Source organism: Zeugodacus cucurbitae, chromosome 5, assembly GCF_028554725.1.
Source record: "Zeugodacus cucurbitae isolate PBARC_wt_2022May chromosome 5, idZeuCucr1.2, whole genome shotgun sequence".
Classification (NCBI taxonomy): domain Eukaryota; kingdom Metazoa; phylum Arthropoda; class Insecta; order Diptera; family Tephritidae; genus Zeugodacus; species Zeugodacus cucurbitae.
In genome coordinates this window covers 41,315,484-41,336,410 of record NC_071670.1, presented here as the reverse complement: position 1 = coordinate 41,336,410, position 20,927 = coordinate 41,315,484, and the positions used below count along the sequence as shown (strand labels likewise).

The 20,927-nt window shown below is 32.6% G+C and overlaps 1 protein-coding gene across 2 annotated transcripts in view; it reads right to left on the bottom strand.

The window, feature by feature from the left end:
* Positions 1 to 20,927, bottom strand: part of LOC105214661 (tumor necrosis factor receptor superfamily member wengen) — a 46,971-nt gene that overhangs the window by 19,938 nt on the left and 6,106 nt on the right. For both annotated transcript variants that reach the window (XM_011188211.3, XM_054232613.1), the window contains exons 2-3: positions 2,487 to 3,431; positions 1,597 to 1,807 (exon numbers count right to left, since the gene is read on the bottom strand). In XM_011188211.3, coding sequence (XP_011186513.2) covers positions 1,597 to 1,807; positions 2,487 to 3,428 — 1,153 coding nt within the window. In that variant the 5' untranslated portion in view covers positions 3,429 to 3,431. The remainder of the gene's footprint in view (positions 1 to 1,596; positions 1,808 to 2,486; positions 3,432 to 20,927) is intronic.

The window sequence follows — 20,927 nt, the reverse complement described above, 5'->3', positions numbered from 1 at the left end:
CTGTATACAATTATCCGTTGCGGCATAAGTGGATTGAGTACGAGTATTGTAGTAAATAAGTAGTTCTTTGCCAAAGATCAATGCAAAGATCGTTGCTTACTTAGAAGCCAAGCCCGAGCAAGATCTCCAACAGACAAAGCACTGTGGTGAACGTGCGCGGAATAAATTATGATTGAATGCCGTAGGAATAATAGTTAGAAAGTTACAAAGAAATTCTAGTTGGTTGGTGCGTAGGACAGCGGGCAGGAAGTACGAAGCGAGAGCGTGGATAGAAACTAATATATTTATGTGCTGCACGTGCGTAGAGGTCAGTGTCTAAGGATACTTTGCTTGGTGCGATCGATTTTTTGCCTAGGTGCTTAATGGAAGATTGGTTTTTGTGCTTTCTATATATATTAAGGTGGCTCTTATGTAACCAAAATATATTATTTCACAACCGAACCGAGACTGAATCGAAATTAACTATTTTTTCGTACTCAGTTCGGCCATTAATGTGATGTTTTCAACTATATATCGAAACTGTTTTGGAAATCTATCGAGAAAATTGTTTTCCTACATATAAGGATTACCCTAATTACAAATTTTATAAACTCCTAACCAAAATGAACAATTTTTTCGAACTTAATCAGTTTTTTGGGATATCTCCGACTATATTTTCGAGGAATTCATCTTGCTATATTTAACGACCATCCTAGGATATGTATCCGAACTTAAATTCACTTTTTTAGAATCCAGGCGGTCATTCGTTTGATATTTTCAACTATATTTCAAATAGATTCAGAAATTTGTTGAGAAAATTTTTACTTCATTTGAAGGTCAACCCAATCTACATATTATGTATATCCGAAGCTAAATAAACTATTACTTTCGAACTGGGGTTTGGGCAATCGTGTGATGTCTTCATGTTTCTAACTAATGATTCAGAAATCTGTCGAGACATTTGTCTTGCTACATTTGATGATCACCCTAATTTACATATCCTGTATATCCGATCTACACAGTGTGACTTTGTACATAATTTTATGATTATAAATTATTAGCCTACGGTTGGTATACTCCTCGGTATGTACATACATATGCTGCGCAAGTTCATAAGCTTGCTGCATAATCGTAAAAACAATATTCCATGCAGAGTTACCATTGTAAATTTACAATAGCAATAAATAAATTTGTATCTCTTTACGACAGACTCCCCAGCGTGCAGGAAATACGCATTAGATAGTGCCAATTTATGGCCCAACATCAAATCAGACAAAATTTTATGAGCGCAGGTGTGTGGAGTTTCATAAAACAGAAACACTCCGATGGAGAAGTAGAAGTAGCCGTTAATTAATATGAATGCATTTCGGTAAAGAGTTTTATGCACCTATTATGGCAATCATAAGCCGGGTGATAGAATTTAATTACCCACAATGCTATTTACCGCTCATAATTTCGGCTCTTACACGCTTTTTGAGATTTCTGGTTTTTTTTTTAAGATTTTTTATGGTATGCAATTACGTTTCTTGGTGTCGGGTGAAGGTCATAAACACTTAAATACCTATATAAGTATGTACCGTTTCCCCCAAAGATTTCTTCTCCGTAATTAACACTCACCTTGATCGAGACGACGTTCCATACGCCGCCATTGCCGCATATGATGCACCAAAATGCCAGCGGCTATGATGAAGAAGATTAAGCAGGCCAATACGGCCATAAAGAGTGCCGTTGTCTGCCAATCCATCGGCAGTGTGCCGTCCTGCAATTGCTGCAGCTCTTCGTGTGACAACTGTTGATCCAATTCAAAGTTGTCGTCATCCTTTCGGCGCTGCGAAATGAAGTTAATTTAATTTAGATTAGATTCAAAACACGATTGAAAAGTCAGGAGTTCTCAGTTTTCAATTAAAATAAAACTCATTATACAAGACACTTCTCTAAAGCCTAAACTCTCTCAAAGTCTTATATATATTCGCTATTATGACATCAGCAAATTTTGAAAGATAAAACTGTAGGGAGTCATTTAGCTAGGCTAGCTCCTCTTTATCATTCGAAAAAGATGCCGTCTTATGAAATGAAACTTCGAATTGTGGGCATCCGCTCTAACTAGATGACTTCAATCGTTACCTTCCGGAAGGTCTTGGGTCTGACTCAGTAAGTTTTCATGATGACCCTAATTGCTGTACTGTTATATAATCTAATTTATCAGCCATTGGAAAACGGTTTGAAAGTTGGAAAACTACAAGTTTTTTTAGATAACATGAAGCAGGAACTCCAGCTATAAGAATGAAATCGAAAAGAGATCTCTAGTCCATTGCTTAAGCGTACTGTGTTCCAGATTACCCAGTAATCGAATAGGCAGTACAGATTCTCGAGTAAAAGTAAAATGTTTTCTCAACTAACGGTTTTCGATCCAAAATTTATAAAACCACCGAAAGAAGTTGATCTAAACTACTCGGTAGTCCCCGATTTCCAAAATTATTTGAAAAGTTTCGACTTCAAGTACTCACCTCCTTCCAATTGGGCTCCGTTTTCGCCAGCACCACCCAATCGATCTTCAGATCATAGATAGTGCCGCATATCGTGTCACGATCCATCTGACACGGACGCAATGGTATCAGTTCGCCCTGGCACACAGTACACGGAATACATTTATCCTTTAGCGGATCCCACCAGCTTTGCCGGTCGCAGGGTGAGGCAGCGCAGCAGGAACATAGCGTGGTGAGGATAAGGAGAGCCGTGATGTAGGTGATCGCTGTAGATGAACTACTTAAGCTTTGCGCAATCACATTGTACAATTGTATTGCAGGTGAACTTAGTGTTGTTGTTACGGGTTTACTTAAGTTGCTAATATTGCTGTTGCTGCTGCTGCTGCTGCTGCAGTTAGCATTATTATTATTGTTGTTGTTATTGTTACTCATATAGCTGTTATTATTATTGTTGTTGTTGTGATCATGGTAAACAGCGTCAGTTTGCGCCGCATGCGAAGCCGTGCTATAGGCGAAACTGTTGTTGTTGTAGTTGTTATTATTATTGTTGTTGTTGTTTTGTATGCAATTGTTACTACTGCAATGCGTCGCATAGTTGCTATTGCTGTAGTTATTGGTGCTACAATTGTTGTTGTTGTTGTTAATATCATCACGCCTTCTTCTTCTTCTTTGTCTGCTATTCGCTGTTGTTATGGCCTCTATGCAATATTGGCGTAGACGCCAACTGATGCTCTCCGCTTGTGTGTACATCGTATTAAGGAGGGTCGTGTGCTGTCGGGTGTTGGTTATTGTTGTTGTTGGGCGGTTAACATTAACATTACTCGTACTTAAGTTAGACATTCCCGCTGTTGTTGTTGTTGCTAAGTGTGTGTGCAATATGTTGTTGGTGCTGGGTGTGGGGGTAAGAGATGTGGGCGTGGTCGTTGATGGACAGGCATGTGTCGTCGTGGTTCGAGTCGACATTATCTGAAAAGCGGAAAAAATAAAATTAAAGGTTAAACTAGAAATTCTTCTAATTCAATATTATTTTCAGTTTTATCTCTAAAAGATTTAACAGATTTGCTCCTATAGCACTAATGCTGTGAGTTCTATCATTATTCATACAATTATTTCAGGGTGAAAAGTTCCCATGAGAGTTACATGTAGATATGTACTCCTACATATGTAGCTAGTTCTTTATTTATCTGCTACAATGTCGGCGAAATAGTCTTCATCTCATTTGCTATGCACAAAACTATTCCATGCATGTTCATATGTATTTAATAGTTTCATCCATTAGCGACGAGCAATTTCAACTCCAATTCTTCCATTACTCACGCAGAGGGTTGTCAATTGCAATGCATTTAGTATGCGCTGAAAATGGATTTTCCCAGAAGCATTAAACCATTTAGTGTTGGAATGATATTTAGTAGGGTTGCTAAGGCATATACAAATTTGACAGATCTTTTTTTTGAGATACTCAAGGCACTGGTATCCGGTAATGTTCTATTATTTATATAAAATTTCTCGGAACCTCTAAGCAGGTTCTACAGAATTTTCTATCAATCTTATGAGATAAGCAGCAATTAATTGTTCTCGGTACAGATGTCCTTCAGTTTAGCTTACTCGATCGAAGACTTTCAAAGCTAGTAGTAGTATGATACTAAAATTTTCATTAAATCACTAATCATTCAATATTCTAACTAATACAAGAAGCCAATGGAATACGTCTGTCAATCAACCATAAAAATTAAATTTTTTTAACTAAAAATTTAAACTGTTATAACTATACATAATCTACGCAGTAGGGATGTTAAACTATGGATAGTCCACCAATTCCGAAAACTATTGATTTCTTAAAGTATAATCAACCAAATGTGATGTATTGATTACACAGCCATACAAAAAAAATTTTGTCATGACCTGGTGGTCTTACTATGTGTAATTAGTAACGAGTCTCGAGCGATGAATTTTTCAAAAAAAAAAACTTCCGTCATATTGGATCCGCCATTTTAAATTTTTAAATACCGAAATCGGAGTCGAAATCTGCGACACCGAAAACCCCTAGTAACAAGTTTCAAGTGATTCCGATGAGGTTTTAAAAACACTGTCCGCAATATTGGTTTTTGGATCTGAGGGGATTAAATATACCTCGGATTCGGATTTTCAGATACGCCCTAAACATAAGACACACATAGAATGACCCCAAGGTCATGACAAAAAAAGTTTATTTGAAAAACTAATCCACTTTTATTTTTAAAAATCTAACCTCCTTGCACCAATTAACTATGGTTGAACCATTTTAAGTTCATTAAACCAACCTCTACTCCAGCAAAAGTAGATGTTGCTAAAAATTTTGCTGTTTTAAATGCCAGTTGGCAACTCTATGCCACTCTAACGTGTCAACGTTTGAGATCATTCTTTAATTGCTGATTTAATACTTTTGCTGGCTATAGACTGACCGAGGGTCAGCACAGATTTGAACTTCAAGCTAATAAAATTGACTCATGTAAATGACTCTGAATGTTCACAAGCAGCACACACCACACTCATACTACTAGTACATACATACATGTTTGTACACATAGATCTAATTTTTGAACCGTATGGGTATGTAATATACACATGTATGTACTAGGTACAATAAATTAGTCACTACACATTGTAATAAATATAGTACTCGTGGAAACGTGCCATGTGCTTTTTATTTCCTTTAAATTAAGATCATTCCACATTCTACAGATTATGCAAAAGTGAATGTCTTGCTTGGGATAGAGAAGAAGGAGGTCTGCCGTCATTAGGTCAGACTATTGACGAGATAAGAGAGACTGCAAGCGGTGCACGTGAAATTTGAATACGAAATTATATGAGATATGTGATTAGCGAATCACCAAATAAATATTGCGACAATATGCAGGCTTTTCTGAAAAATTTGAATTTGAACACACGCATACATATTTCTGTCTGAAATTTTAGCAAATATAGAATTTTTGGTGTAAACACCACATTTTTCCATTGAAATAATAAATTTTTTAGCGCTTATAAATTGTTTCGCAACAACAAATCTATGAAAAAATCATAACGGGTGATTTTTTTGAGGTTAGGATTTTCATGCATTAGTATTTGACAGATCACGTGGGATTTCAGACATGGTGTCAAAGAGAAAGATGCTCAGTATGCTTTGACATTTCATCATGAATAGACTTACTAACGAGCAACGCTTGCAAATCATTGAATTTTATTACCAAAATCAGTGTTCGGTTCGAAATGTGTTTCGCGCTTTACGTCCGATTTATGGTCTACATAATCGACCAAGTGAGCAAACAATTAATGCGATTGTGACCAAGTTTCGCACTCAGTTTACTTTATTGGACATTAAACCAACCACACGAATGCGTACAGTGCGTACAGAAGAGAATATTGCGTCTGTTTCTGAGAGTGTGGCTGAAGACCGTGAAATGTCGATTCGTCGCCGTTCGCAGCAATTGGGTTTGTGTTATTCGACCACATGGAAGATTTTACGCAAAGATCTTGGTGTAAAACCGTATAAAATACAGCTCGTGCAAGAACTGAAGCCGAACGATCTGCCACAACGTCGAATTTTCAGTGAATGGGCCCTAGAAAAGTTGGCAGAAAATCCGCTTTTTTATCGACAAATTTTGTTCAGCGATGAGGCTCATTTCTGGTTGAATGGCTACGTAAATAAGCAAAATTGCCGCATTTGGGGTGAAGAGCAACCAGAAGCCGTTCAAGAACTGCCCATGCATCCCGAAAAATGCACTGTTTGGTGTGGTTTGTACGCTGGTGGAATCATTGGACCGTATTTTTTCAAAGATGCTGTTGGACGCAACGTTACGGTGAATGGCGATCGCTATCGTTCGATGCTAACAAACTTTTTGTTGCCAAAAATGGAAGAACTGAACTTGGTTGACATGTGGTTTCAACAAGATGGCGCTACATGCCACACAGCTCGCGATTCTATGGCCATTTTGAGGGAAAACTTCGGAGAACAATTCATCTCAAGAAATGGACCCGTAAGTTGGCCACCAAGATCATGCGATTTAACGCCTTTAGACTATTTTTTGTGGGGCTACGTCAAGTCTAAAGTCTACAGAAATAAGCCAGCAACTATTCCAGCTTTGGAAGACAACATTTCCGAAGAAATTCGGGCTATTCCGGCCGAAATGCTCGAAAAAGTTGCCCAAAATTGGACTTTCCGAATGGACCACCTAAGACGCAGCCGCGGTCAACATTTAAATGAAATTATCTTCAAAAAGTAAATGTCATGAACCAATCTAACGTTTCAAATAAAGAACCGATGAGATTTTTATGCGTTTTTTTTTTTTAAAAAGTTATCAAGCTCTTAAAAAATCACCCTTTACATATTTTGTTCACCACAATTCGCATTTGCCGTCACCCCATCTAAAAGTCAGCATAAAAATAATATAGCAACTGCAATTGTACACAGGTTATTTACATACATATGTACGACATGAGTACCTGCATAAACAGACATTTGCACATACATATGTATATTTAATGTACACACTGTATTTGCTTAAGCCGCCTTAACACTGATAAATGCACGAGAGCGCACTTAAACAAGCAAACAAACAACGCCAAACCTGACAACTTGTACGCAATCAAAATTATTTGCATTTTTATTTATTTCGCTTTTCTGTTTAGCCTCCTGTGTTTTCCAGCATATTCTGTAGTCACTTTTTTCTCAATTGTTGTTTTTGCTTTTATCCATTTCCATGCCATTTCCACTGGTCACTGGTTGCGCATGTTGACCACCGCCGATTACGCGTAAAATTTTTATAAAATTCATATTTCTAAGCGCGTAACGTGCGCTAGTGATTGTACAATCGGATACAAGTTGGTTCGAAAGCAACGTTTTCGTTTGCAATTTAAAAAATAAATTAATTGTTTTATTTTATTTTAATTTTATTTTATTTTATTATTTTTTTATTTATTTTATTTTATTTTAATTTATTTTATTTTAATTTAATTTAATTTTATTTTATTTTATTTTATTTTATTTTATTTTATTTTAAATTTATTTTATTTTACTTAATTTTATTTTAATTTTATTTTATTTTATTTTGTTTTATTATTTTATTTTATTTTAATTTATTTTTATTATAATTTGTTTTAATTTTATTTTAATTTAGTTTATTTTAATTTTATTTTATTTTAATTTATTTTATTTTAATTTTAATTTATTTTATTTTATTATTTTAATTTATTTTAATTTTATTTTAATTTAATTTAATTTTATTTTAATTTATTTTATTTGACTATTTTATTTTAATTTTATTATCTTATTTTATTTTATTTTATTATTTTAATTTATTTTATTTTAATTTTAATTTATTTTAATTTTATTTTAATTTAATTTAATTTTATTTTAATTTATTTTATTTTATTATTTTATTTTAATTTTATTATCTTATTTTATTTTATTTTATTATTTTAATTTATTTTATTTTAATTTATTTTATTTTATTATTTTAATTTATTTTATTTTATTTTAATTTTAATTTATTTTATTTTATTATCTTATTTTATTTTATTTTATTATTTTAATTTATTTTATTTTAATTTTAATTTATTTTATTTTATTATTTTAATTTATTTTAATTTAATTTTAATTTTATTTAATTTTATTTAATTTTATTTTATTATTTTAATTTATTTTAATTTTATTATAATTTAATTTAACTTTATTTTAATTTATTTTATTTTATTATTTTAATTTATTTTATTTTACTTTTAATTTATTTTATTTTATTATTTTAATTTATTTTAATTTTATTATTTTATTTTAATTTTATTATCTTATTTTATTTTATTATTTTAATTTATTTTATTTTAATTTTAATTTATTTTAATTTTATTTTAATTTAATTTTATTTTAATTTATTTTATTTTATTATTTTATTTTAATTTTAATTTATTTTATTTTATTATTTTATTTTAATTTTATAATCTTATTTTATTTTATTTTATTATTTTAATTTATTTTATTTTAATTTTAATTTAATTTTATTTTATTTTGTTTTATTATTTTAATTTATTTTAATTTATTTTATTTTATTATTTTCATTTATTTTATTTTGTTATTTTCATTTATTTTATTTTATTTTAATTTATTTTAATTTTATTTTATTTTAATTTATTTTATTTTAATTTTAATTTATTTTATTTTATTATTTTAATTTATTTTAATTTAATTTAATTTTATTTTAATTTAATTTAATTTTATTTTCATTTATTTTATTTTATTATTTTCATTTATTTTATTTTATTTTAATTTATTTTAATTTTAATTTATTTTATTATTTTAATTTATTTTAATTTTATTTTAATTTAATTTAATTTTATTTTAATTTATTTTATTTTATTATTTTATTTTATTATTTTAATTTATTTTATTTTATTGTTTTTTTATTCTATATTAAACAACAACTTGCTCTCGAACCACCCATTACATAAGCATTTACAAATCCCTGTTCATGTTTTAGCGACTTTCTGATTTGCCTTGTGTTTATGCCAAACTGTCCACTCGTTGTCCGTTGTCAATATGACAGCATATCATACTTCCGTTTTGTAAAGTGTGCGCACAGTGGCGGTGTTGACACTAAATAAATGGGTACCGCAAAGGATTTGTAAATATGCATACATAAGTACTATTACACAATCAATCAATCAGAAAATATATTCAAACTGTGTAGTGCGTAGGTTGTAGCACGTGTCGAAGTCGTCTTGTGGTTTATCTCTTAGAGTAAATACCAGTAGAGGCTACTGGATTTATGAAGCATACATTTTGGCGTAATGTATTTGCTTTTCATTTTTGTATTTCCAAATACGGAGAAGTTGAATACGGTGATTAGTAATTCTTTTGTTATAAAGTGGAGAAGACAGTTCGTAAGAGCTTTTTGTTAAGAGTTTCGGAATCTGCTCCTAATTCAATATCTCAATAATTGATTGAGAAAACTGTTGAAATTTATTGAGAAAATTATTTGAAACAAATTTTCCCTCAACTCGATAGTTCAAAAGAGCAAATACCCCTTTTTTTAATGGAAAGCTTCACAAATTTAGTTACATTACTATAAAAAATAGTAAAATAACTCTAGAAAAAAGCAAACCCCACTAAACTTGTTAGAATATTGATGACAAAATGTTTCTTGATCTTTATTAAGAACATCTGTTTGGAATTTTTAAGGATATTGGATCAATATAAGAATATTGTTGAGAACCCCGAGCTGCTTGAGTGATCTTCTAAGATCCTCTCCTAAAGAAACACTTGTAAAACACCACGCCACTGTCTTCACGCTTCCTAAACGCAAATAAAATGTAATTTTCCCGCAATTTGAAGTTCCGCAACGGCCGGCCAATAGAACAGGGAATAGACAGACCATCAACGTCAACGTCATCGCCATCAACGACGTTAGAGCTGTTGCAAAGGCATTAGTTTCAACATTAGTGACAAAAGGGAAAACATACTGTTATAAACATACAATACAGACATACATAAGTGACTATCCATATAACCTAGCAATATTGTACGTTAAAGTGACCGTTCGCTTATACTACATACACACTTCCATTACATACATATGTATGTACATATATGTCTAACTAAGGTTGTATGAGTGTAAAAAATGTTTAAAATTGAAATTCAAAACTCAGTACAACACTCGACGCGAATGTGGCGCGTTTCATGGTTGCTTGTCATTACTGTCATTTTCTTGTTGTTGTTGCTGTTGTAGTTTCATATATGTTAGTGCAGAATGGAATAAATATGGTTGAAAACAACAGGAAGAAATATTTAATTAAAATTAGCTATGTACAATAACCACCGGCACCGTAAATTGATGTGATCCGAAGGCAAAGCGCTGAGTAGTTAAACGCGGCGCAGAGAATTCAGCGCTGGTTGTTATGCTGTTACGAAGATCGTATATATCTACATATGTAAGCAATAAAAACAGAAATGTAATATATGTACTCTGAAGAGACGTAATCGTTCTGTCATAATTACGAAAAGATAGCATCCAAACTGTCTGACTTTTAATTTTTCCACTAAATTTGACAGCGTGACCCTTTGTGAAAATTAAAACTCATAATGGTTATTTAAAAAGTTTGCTGACCCTAGAAAGTACATTGAACAAAATTACAATTTTATACTTTTCGTTTCCGTACTTCTTTTCCCCCCCTTCAGTAGTTTTGTTATCAGCAAATTAAGTTGACCGCGTTGCTCGGTCGACCTCGCACAACTCGCCTTTAATTGTAGTTGAAAACAGTCGATCGCCAATCAATTGACAGTTTAACAATTCATTTAAGTACTCAACTCACTTCGTAACGGCAAAATCTACTGCAATACTACAACTCTATCAGAGCTTTTCCCCTCCTAGCCTGTTGACAACACACCCCCTCAATGGAAATGCGAGGCACTTGTTGTCCAACTTCGGTCGATCACTTGCTTGTCGTAGGCCATGTACTGTTATTGCTTCAACTATTTTTTCCAATTTCCCTTTTTGTAATATTATTGCAGTTGTTGTTGCATTTGCATTTAAATTAATTTAAGTTATTCGTTTTATGTCGTAGTATTGCTACATAGTCCACGCGGTCTGCCTGTATTTCTACATAAATACTTTGCGTAACGTATAATTAATTCCATTCGGAAATTGAAATTATGGTTTTCCCCATCGACTATGGCTTCGGTTTTCGTATGCGCACACCGTTTAATACGTTACTAGTTGCTTCCTTTCCGGGTCAAACACGGTTAAGCAGGGCTATAGCTAAATATGAAGGAGTATTGCCAGGGTGTTGGTTAGGTGAACTATGTTATTGGTATTGCTAGAGAAATTTCTACAGTAGGGAATCCTATTTTATATATATGTTAGTTTCAAAATGTCTTCCGTTTGATATATCCTGTATAACCTTAGAATATATTTCAGACATCTAAATGTCCTCATAAAGATAAGGTATTCTGTAGTGGTTTGACACTTTAGAGTAGAATAGAATTGAATTACTCGAAATACGCATACGATAAATATGAAAATTAGCTTCATAATAACTGGTTTTATATAGACAATTATTGACTTAATCGAAACAGTTTCATGACTTTTCCAACTTAGTACTCATATAGGTTCAAATAAAATATTTCTTAATTTTTCTCCGATTTTTCAAATTTTTTTAGTACTAAAATACCTGGATCTATATTTGTTACTATATAGTATATTTTTAATTAATGGATCCTTTAATTGAGTTAATTAGATATTTATCTTCAGAGGTATTAGTGTAAGAATCATAATTTAGTCAATTAGAAAATAGAAAAATTGGCTAATTGACTGATGCTTAATTGCTTGAACGCTTAATAGTTCAATCTCTGGTTGATCGAGCAAAAATTGGGCTATTTAACTGCTTTTATTTAAAATATTACTTTTCAAAATTTATTTTGTTGTCTCTTCAAACTGCTGCCAAATTATTTTATTAGCATGTTAAACACTAATTGACTCAATTAGTCTGGCATTAATTATGCAATTAGTGAGACAACTTAATGCAAACACAAAATTTGTAGTAAAATTAATTTATTTGCATCAATTCATGTTATAAACATATATATAGAAATATTGCACGATTTTGAACGTCCTTGAAATTACAAAAAAAACAAAACGAAAACTAATGTTCCAATTAAAAATACATTCAGACAGCTTACAGATTCCACTAAGGGCAATCACATAAATACTATATATAATATACATATAAGTGAATACAAAAACAAATACTTGTATATACGTATGTACCGTTACGTTTGCGTAGCATAGCGCGCCTACATTTCAACTTTGATGGACAAGCGTGTTGATTGAGCTAATCCATTTACTTAATGGGGCGCCATATTTTATTGGCAATTTACCAAAACTTGGCAAAAACTGATTTGTACAACAATTAAAGCAAAAAAACCAACATCGATGAAATAAATTCGCAAATCATTTATTTTGTCAAAATGCCAAGAAGCGCAGACTGAATACAAATCACTAAAAATAAATTTGCCAAAATATATACATATACTATTTATTATAAAAAATATTGAAAAAGGCAATGAAATTTATTTTGAAAATTAAAAAATAATATATATGTATGTATGATTACGTACTTTAGTAAATTCTTATACATATTTATATACATTTGTATTGTTATGTCTTTATGCAAAATATTTCTTGTAGAAGTCTCTCGGAATATTGCGACACCCAAATACTTGCGTGTTTTCTTAGTTAAATGCACAGCTGTCTGGCAGTAAATACACGTGTCATGTTTAAGAAAAAAACAAGAACAACAAAAATAATCGAAAGAAAAAAATTATGTGCATAAGTGCATGTGTGAAGATGAGTATTGAGTGCATAAAGGCAAGTGAGTGCATACATACATTCATATGTACGAGTATATTAATGCTGCAACTTTTGCAAAGTAAACATTTTGGTGGCAATGTCTGTGCCCAGTACATATATTTATGTATAAAAACACATTAGTAGTTTTTAGTTCCTCTGATAATAAGACTGTTATTAAGTCCTCAGTGAAATACAATGACGTGACGCCATACATATTTATCTGCTTTTGGGTGGTCCTCTTTTAAGGCAAGCTTCGAATTGAATACAATTAATATCTTTGTTCGTATAAAAACTTCATTGGAACTACAATGTAAACATTTGTTTATCAAATGTGAAGTTTTTTGTATGTTTACATGAAAGTCTTCACAATTGGATTAAAAACTGATCAATTTTAAATAAACTGATTATTCTAAACTGTGCCTATAAATATAATTAATTTTATTGGGCTTAAAAACCTTGTTTGACCTTATGACAGTTAATAGATATTTCACCGAAATCATTTTTTGAAAAATCCGAGATACCAATTAGAATCTAATGGAATTGCTGAAAATACAGTGGAACTTTAGATGATTTATGCCATCCATATGTGTAATATTATATTTTGTGTTTGCCTCCGTACAATATAAAGCGACTCTTTTAAAATTCTCCCTCGATAGTAAAATTTTAAATTTTGTATTATGTCCTGACCAGAAAGTTCGATTTATGGAAGGAAATTTGTATGAAAGTTGTACTCTATTGCCTCTCGAAGAGTTCGAGTTATGGAGAACTTCGAGTTAAAGAAGTTCGAGTTATGGAAGTTGCACTGTTGCATTATATAATTACCCATCCACACAAAAACAATTTGTTGTGACATTTGAATTTTGAAAAACCGACACTGTATTCGTAATCTGTGACTCCGAAAACATGTGGTACACATAGTTCCATTTTAAGAATCGCTTCCGCCATATTGGTTTTCGGTTATCTCAAAACCCGGAAATGATGGGGTTAAATGGACCGCGGATTCAGCGAACCCAAAAACATATGGTACACATAGTAAGACTCACAGGTCATAACACAATTTAAACCTACCATCCAGTGTATTTCAGATGATCTTAGAACAAGTAACTAATACGTATCGCTTTACATCTGTTGAGCACAATAAGTAGGAAAATTCTCATGTTAAACATTTTCGGATAGGCTCAATATAGTTTTAAGGCTGTTTTCAGCTTGACGATTCCTAGTCTCCCGACTTATACCAACATAGAATTTTCGTGATCTCTGTGACATTCATAATTAGTAATTGTGTTGAATCATAATTAGTATTTTGTAGCGATATTAAAGGACTGTGGGAATTTCAAATTTGACATCTTTGCCTATATTATTTTTGTCAGAAATTCTATAAATTCTAATAAAGTTTTACTCGAGTGAGTTTAACTCGAAAAAATACCGTTTATCAAAATGATGATTCAATCATCAATGATCAAATGATTCATTTAATTGAATTTAGGCTATTTAAATCAGGTTTCAATATTTTGTTTCTTATGACAATTTCAAGTGTTTCAGAATTTTTTCTTTATAGAAATTATATAGATGTAAAAATATAAAAAATAAATAATTACGGGATTTTTAATGCGGATCTTATCAAATATTAGATAAAAATTATCCCAAAAGCGTCACTACTAGAAAAAAATTATTAAAATTGTATTGGATAAATTTTAGTCCTCAATAGATGTATTGAATTAAAAAATTTAAAAAATGTTGTATATAAAATTTCATGTGAAACATAACCTAAGCTATCTTTGAGATCCTGGGGCTGTGTATATAAAGTGAAAAATGATATTGACTTATAGAAAAAAAATCACATAGCATCTCTCTAAATAGACCACTATAGTAAATGTACCACACCTTCTGCATTTGTGCACAAACAACAACATTTGCATATTTACACACACATACAAAGGCACCACACATTCCTAAATACATACATATGTATGTACATCATGTAATTATAAACTCTCAGTTAGACTGTCTATTAATGTTTGCATAAACATTTTATGTTGTAAGTAATAACTACAAATAGACACTTGCAGGCCTACCAAGTTCGCGTTAGCGCACTTCAGAAAAATAAAATCAGCAATTCAAGCAGCCAGTCTCAGTCACTCACTCCGTCATGTAGTCAAACAGTATATACTATATGTACTTGCGTATGTACATCTGTTTGTAGTCAAGCCGTCAAGTTGGTGAAGAAGAGCAAACAGTTGACAGTGACAGCAATTTACTGCTTGTTGCCAAAGCAAAAATACAGAACAGAAACAACAAATAAAACAAACAAACAAATACACAAATAAAAGTGTAAATATATAAAATGAGGCGAGCAAAAAGTTAACCTCACGCCACTGACGTCTTTGCCAATCAAGTTGAGGCACAATTTGATCAACAGTACAACAACAACAATTGCAATGCAACTGAATGGCAATAGGAAAAAAGTTGCTTGAAGTATATATGTACATATATTTGTAGATGATATTCACATGGATGCTGCTGCAGGAAGATGCAGCCGGTCAGATGATAAATATCTGTATCTACCCAGTTGGAAGTTCAATAGTCAAGGCGACAATAAACTAATTTCTTTTTAAATCTCTAACGTACGTCGTATAGAGTATACAAACGAAGCTTTGTCCAGAGGCTTTACTCGACTATGGACTCGATTAACAACTTGATGGTCTCTTTGGATAAAAGGTGCTTTTGGCTTCAGGTTTTATCTAATCATTACAGAAGTATAAACAGCGCGGTGAGCTGCATATCTTTCATTGTCAAATCCGGCTCCTTGGCCGATCTGAGCAAAATCAATTAGTACGAAATTGAAATTTAATAGCAATAAGCCCCAAACAATTTTCAAAAAGCACCAGCGTTCCACATGTATTTCAAATTATAAGAGAAGCTTTCAGAAAAATTTAAGGGCAAGCTACAAAAACCGAATTTTCCAAAATTGCTGTTACTGGAGAACTTAATGGGTTTCTGACGACTGCTTAGATCACTTAATTTTCAATTGTATCAATAAGGAAGATCTATGTTTATTTCTAGTCCTTCATATGCTCTGTTGCCTATTTTATACGGAGAAAGTATTGAAGCTTGTTGGTCGGCTGTAAAATAGATATTGACCAACAAAACTTTCAAAATCAATTAGTTTATATATCAAAGTTGCAAACCAAAACCAAATGTCATAAGTTTTATTGTGGATGATAATTTTCTGAGGACCAATAGCACAAAGGTTGGATCCGGTCTTATGCGATTGGTAGCTTCGCCTTACTAGCCATAGTTACATATAGTCCTAAAGTCAAGACAAAAAAAATAACAATGTAATTATGATCGAGGTCATGAACAAAAATCTAACCATGGAATGGTATTCTCTAAGTAAAAGTTAAAAGGTTAAAACATCGAATAATCCCTATTTTGAGAAATCGATCCTGATTAGATGAAATAATTTCATATAGCTTCTTCGAATCCTAGGAAACATATAAGTATTGACAAATTAAGATGCCTAGCATCTGGTTTACAGTATATTCGAAATATTTTCGACTTTTCTCGTCAACTAGCTAATTTTCGAACTTAAAACCACTTCGCGTTTTTGGAAAATATACACACAGGCTTTATTGACACTTCGTTGGGTAATACATGAAAAAGTATTGATTGATTCAGAACTGAATCCACTCTAGTTCACTAAATCTGATCTATATTTTTTTATAAAACAATAAAACCATCTACAGAGTACGAGTTTAGTACTTTAAAAAAAAATTAGAAAAAAGCTGAAAGTGAAAGATAGTTAGATTTATAAGCGCAAAATATTAATGAATGTAGCATTTTCCTGTAGGGTAAAAGCGCAGCTTCCAACTGCCACTGCAGACATACATGTCCATATGTTTGTATGTAAATTGTAGGTACTCTCATATAGTATGTACGAAAACATTGAGACAACGTGCAGAGGCATTGCGCTTGAGTCGAAATTAAAACACAAATAAGAAAAGAAAGTGATTTTCATTAATGTTTACAAAAGTGTTCCAACCAACGACTTTTCGCTGTTTTTTTTTCTTTTTTTACTGTTTCCTTATTTGCGTGTCTCTCTACGTACATATGTATGTATTTGGGTGTGTATGTTTGCGTGTTTGCAACTGCACATGTTTGCTTAGACGAGCATTTAAGTTTTTGTTTACAAATCTGTTTTACAATGAAAATAATCAACATCTGGGACATGTGCGCTATTTTTGTTTTTGTATATTGTACGTACATACAACAACTGCCAGATTTAACAATACACACAGCTATACATATGTATATAAGGTGCATATGTGCATAAATATGTATAAGTAATCGTACAGAGAGAGTACAGCAGTAAGTCAAGTCGCCGTAAATAGCGCAACTGCAATGCTGCTACGTCCTTCGTTGCATGGCACATAGCTTGCCACAAATTTTGTTGCATGTATTGTATGTGCATAACAAAGTGTATGCTTGCAGTGCAGTGAAACTGCATTCGCAAGCAAGTTGCTAGCAAATGAGCGCACCCGACTATTTTTATGCGCCAAAGGGCTCACACGGCATTGCCATTAATTTTTGATCCTTAGCAAAGTGATACGAACTGCATCAACCAAAGGTATTCTTTTTTTTTTTCTTTTTTTTCTTAAAAAAAATGTTAGCTACTTCAGTTGCCAAATTTCGCCACGCTAGATTTCAATTAGAGAACAGCTGCTGTCAACCAATGCATTACTATGACAACAGTTGTCGCTGCTTGGTGGCAATGCCAACTTTAAGTTATCTACACATTCTTACTTACATACTTAGCTGCCAACTGCTGCATAGCTGCAGCTTTGGATAAGCAATTTAGTTCAAGCATTCGCCCAGTTTGATGTGCATCACAGTTGTTGCTTTTGTTATTGTGCCACATTCATGTGCATATGTACGTATGTATGCGTGACCGCCTACCTTTCACCCCATTGGCGCACGATCGTGCACTCGTCGTCGATCGTCCTCAATTAGCATCAAAGTCGCCGACAAATAAAAGCCAATCAATTGCCATTATAAGAGCGCACTCACTTACCAACAAACACACATACAAACATATTAGCTTCCAGTGTTTAGAAGGTTTTTTTTTGTTAAAATGTTCATTTATTTGTAGGTTGATCGCTATATCGATCACGCTTTTCCATTATTACATTGCCTTTTAGTGTGGCACTTTATGTATGCCTCTAGCCTATTGCTGCGCTGCTGTTCTAATTGCTAAGCGACAGTTTGTGCCACCGATATCGCGTGACCCAAATTGCTGTGGACAGCTGAAATAGCAATCGGCTCCAAAAAGCTTTCATCGTTGGTGAAAGAGTGTTGGAAAGTTTGCGCTACTGATTGCATACAACAACGGTAATAAATTTCAATCAGTATTCATGCGAAAGACTAGTTGAAAGCAGAGTGCAAGTTCTATTTAGGTGAGTAGATAAGGTTAGCACTTAACAATTATTTGTAGAGATTAGAGTAGACATTTTGGCGGATATAGTAGTGGCGATCATTAAAGAGTAACTACGATGTGTCAGGATCAATAGTTAGCTTAAATAACTCATATTCTTTTCTTCTGCTTTTCTTGTATCACGAGTTCTTGAGAGTGAAATGTATAGAGACAAAGAAATAAAGTGATTCTTTGTTTTCTCTTAAGGGTCTATACCAGTGTGACAATTAAAAAAAAACGATTTATTTTTTTTTTTGCTTATTCGATAGTTTGTTCTTTAAACAATATCCAGTGAAAGCGGTAAGATCGTATCTTGAATAGGTTTTGAATGGCAGCGTTTTAAAGAGCGACCGCTCGTAGGTATACAGAAAGCGCTATAGCTGAAGCTTTAAACGCGTTTTTCTCGAAACGATATTTTTCAAATTTGCTGACATCATAACTTAACGAGAAATTGACCGATCGACTTCAAATTGAAACTGAGTATTCTTGAATATATTTAAAAAATTGTCAATTTGACATTAAAAAACGACATTTTTTTCAGAACTACACCATTTTGTTAATTTTTGATATTTTTCAAAAATCGTAGGTCATTGTATAGGAAATACCTTCAACTTTAATAACCTTTAAGACTTTTTTTGTTTCAGCTACTCATTCCGCCGGAATCATGTCTGCAATTGGGGAACTTTTTTTTGCCGCCTCCGAAAACAGCCCGTAACTCCGTTATTTATCAATATTAATCTTAAAATATAGCTGAAAAAGCACCTTATTATGTAAAAAAATATTCGAAACACTCCATCGAGTACTTTCTTAAAAAAATCACAAAAATCAAAAATTTCAAAGTCGGTTAAGTAGACTGTGTCACTTAAAAGCATGAAAAAGGTCCTATAAATATTGGGTTCATTCATGAATTTTGGCATATAGCTTCCATGAGCTTTTTACTCCGTTACATGTTTTAGTTTAAACTAGTTGAAAGTATTATATGTTTTAGTACATTAAATCACTTCTAAGGAGTCCTGACACCAGAATAATTTGGTATTATTTGTTGTCCTTAGCCGCATGAGCTTTTTAAAAGATCCAGTTCATATAACATTTGATCTTATCTGTCAAAAGATAACTAATAAAAATTGATTTATAATAACCATGAATCAGAAAGTAGTAGTTTTCTCTGTGAAGGCAGTGATATGGTGGAATGAAGAGTGACTTCGAGTGACCTTCTATTTATATTTTTTCGATCTTATTGGAAAATAGTGGGCCATATACCGCGAGAAGTCTTAAAGTCTTTAAACAAAAGATTTCTGTATTTTTTATATTCTTCAGAAAAAAAACTGCGAAAGAGAGAGCTAAAAAGCAACAATAACAAATCTTAAACTATAATTTAGTTGACTTCTAACCCATCTTTAACGGCTATACCGTGTAAGTGGTGATATTTATGTGGTACGTCCAATCGGCTTAATGGATGCTAAGAATAATCACAGCAATTATGGCACGAGTTCCACATAATACGTACAGTAGAAATAAATAAAATAAATATAATCGTACATATTCTAAACGCATACACAGACGCAGGCAGGCAGGCGAATAGGCATCATGTCACATCCACTGAATGCTGATTACTGACAACCGACTGCGCACTGCGCACTGCACTTCAACGACTTGCAAACGCACACATCCACAGACACTCAAATAATGTAGAGAGACGAATGCAGCCCCACCCCACAGCGCTCACACCCCGTCGCATGGGGATTTAAACGTGGCGCATTGCCGCATTTTATTGCAATTGCATTGCTTTAATGAATGAATGAGCAGCAACTGCAACAACAAACAGCAACAACAATGTAGCGCATTTGTTTTTGTTTTTTACAAAAAGCTACAAACGACTAATTGTTATTGCTGCAGTTGCTGTTGTTGTTGTTGACTTCGTTGTTGTTGTTTGCGCAAATACTAATTAAAGCAAAAAATGCAAATACTACAAATTCTTTGCGTATCACAACAATTGTTGCTATTGTGAGCATTTATAATAAGAAATGCACACAAACCTACATACATACATACATGCAATGCATATAGGCAAAATACTCAGAAGACAGTCTGCAAATGACAGCAGATAAATAGTACCGCGCAATATAAAACAGTTTTTAAAGATTCTTGTTGTATTTGTTGCTATTGTTGTTGCATTATACGCAGTTTGCTCTGAGCCAAATGGGCAACCAAAGCTACAGCAACAACAACAGTTACAACAACAAATGTAACAGTGGCAACACTAACAATTTTATTGGCATTTCTGTGCCGCTTTTATAATAATTTTATGCCGTCTATTTATGTTTTGGTCGTTTAGCGTGGAAAAAGTGCAGTTTTTATTGCCAACAATGCAACGCTTCTATTTGCAACATACTAACACACACACACATACTTGCTTTCATACAAACATATGTACACACTCGTATTCTTATGCGCTTATGAGCTCGTATATTTCTATCAGAACTTTATCGTTTGTTTTGTGTAGCAACAACTTTAGTGCCCATAACTGTGCTTTGAGTTGCTGGGTGGCAAAATATTGGACGATGGCATCAAAAGTCTCAGTAAATGGCACAGGCATTAATTTGTAGCTTTCAAATCTCA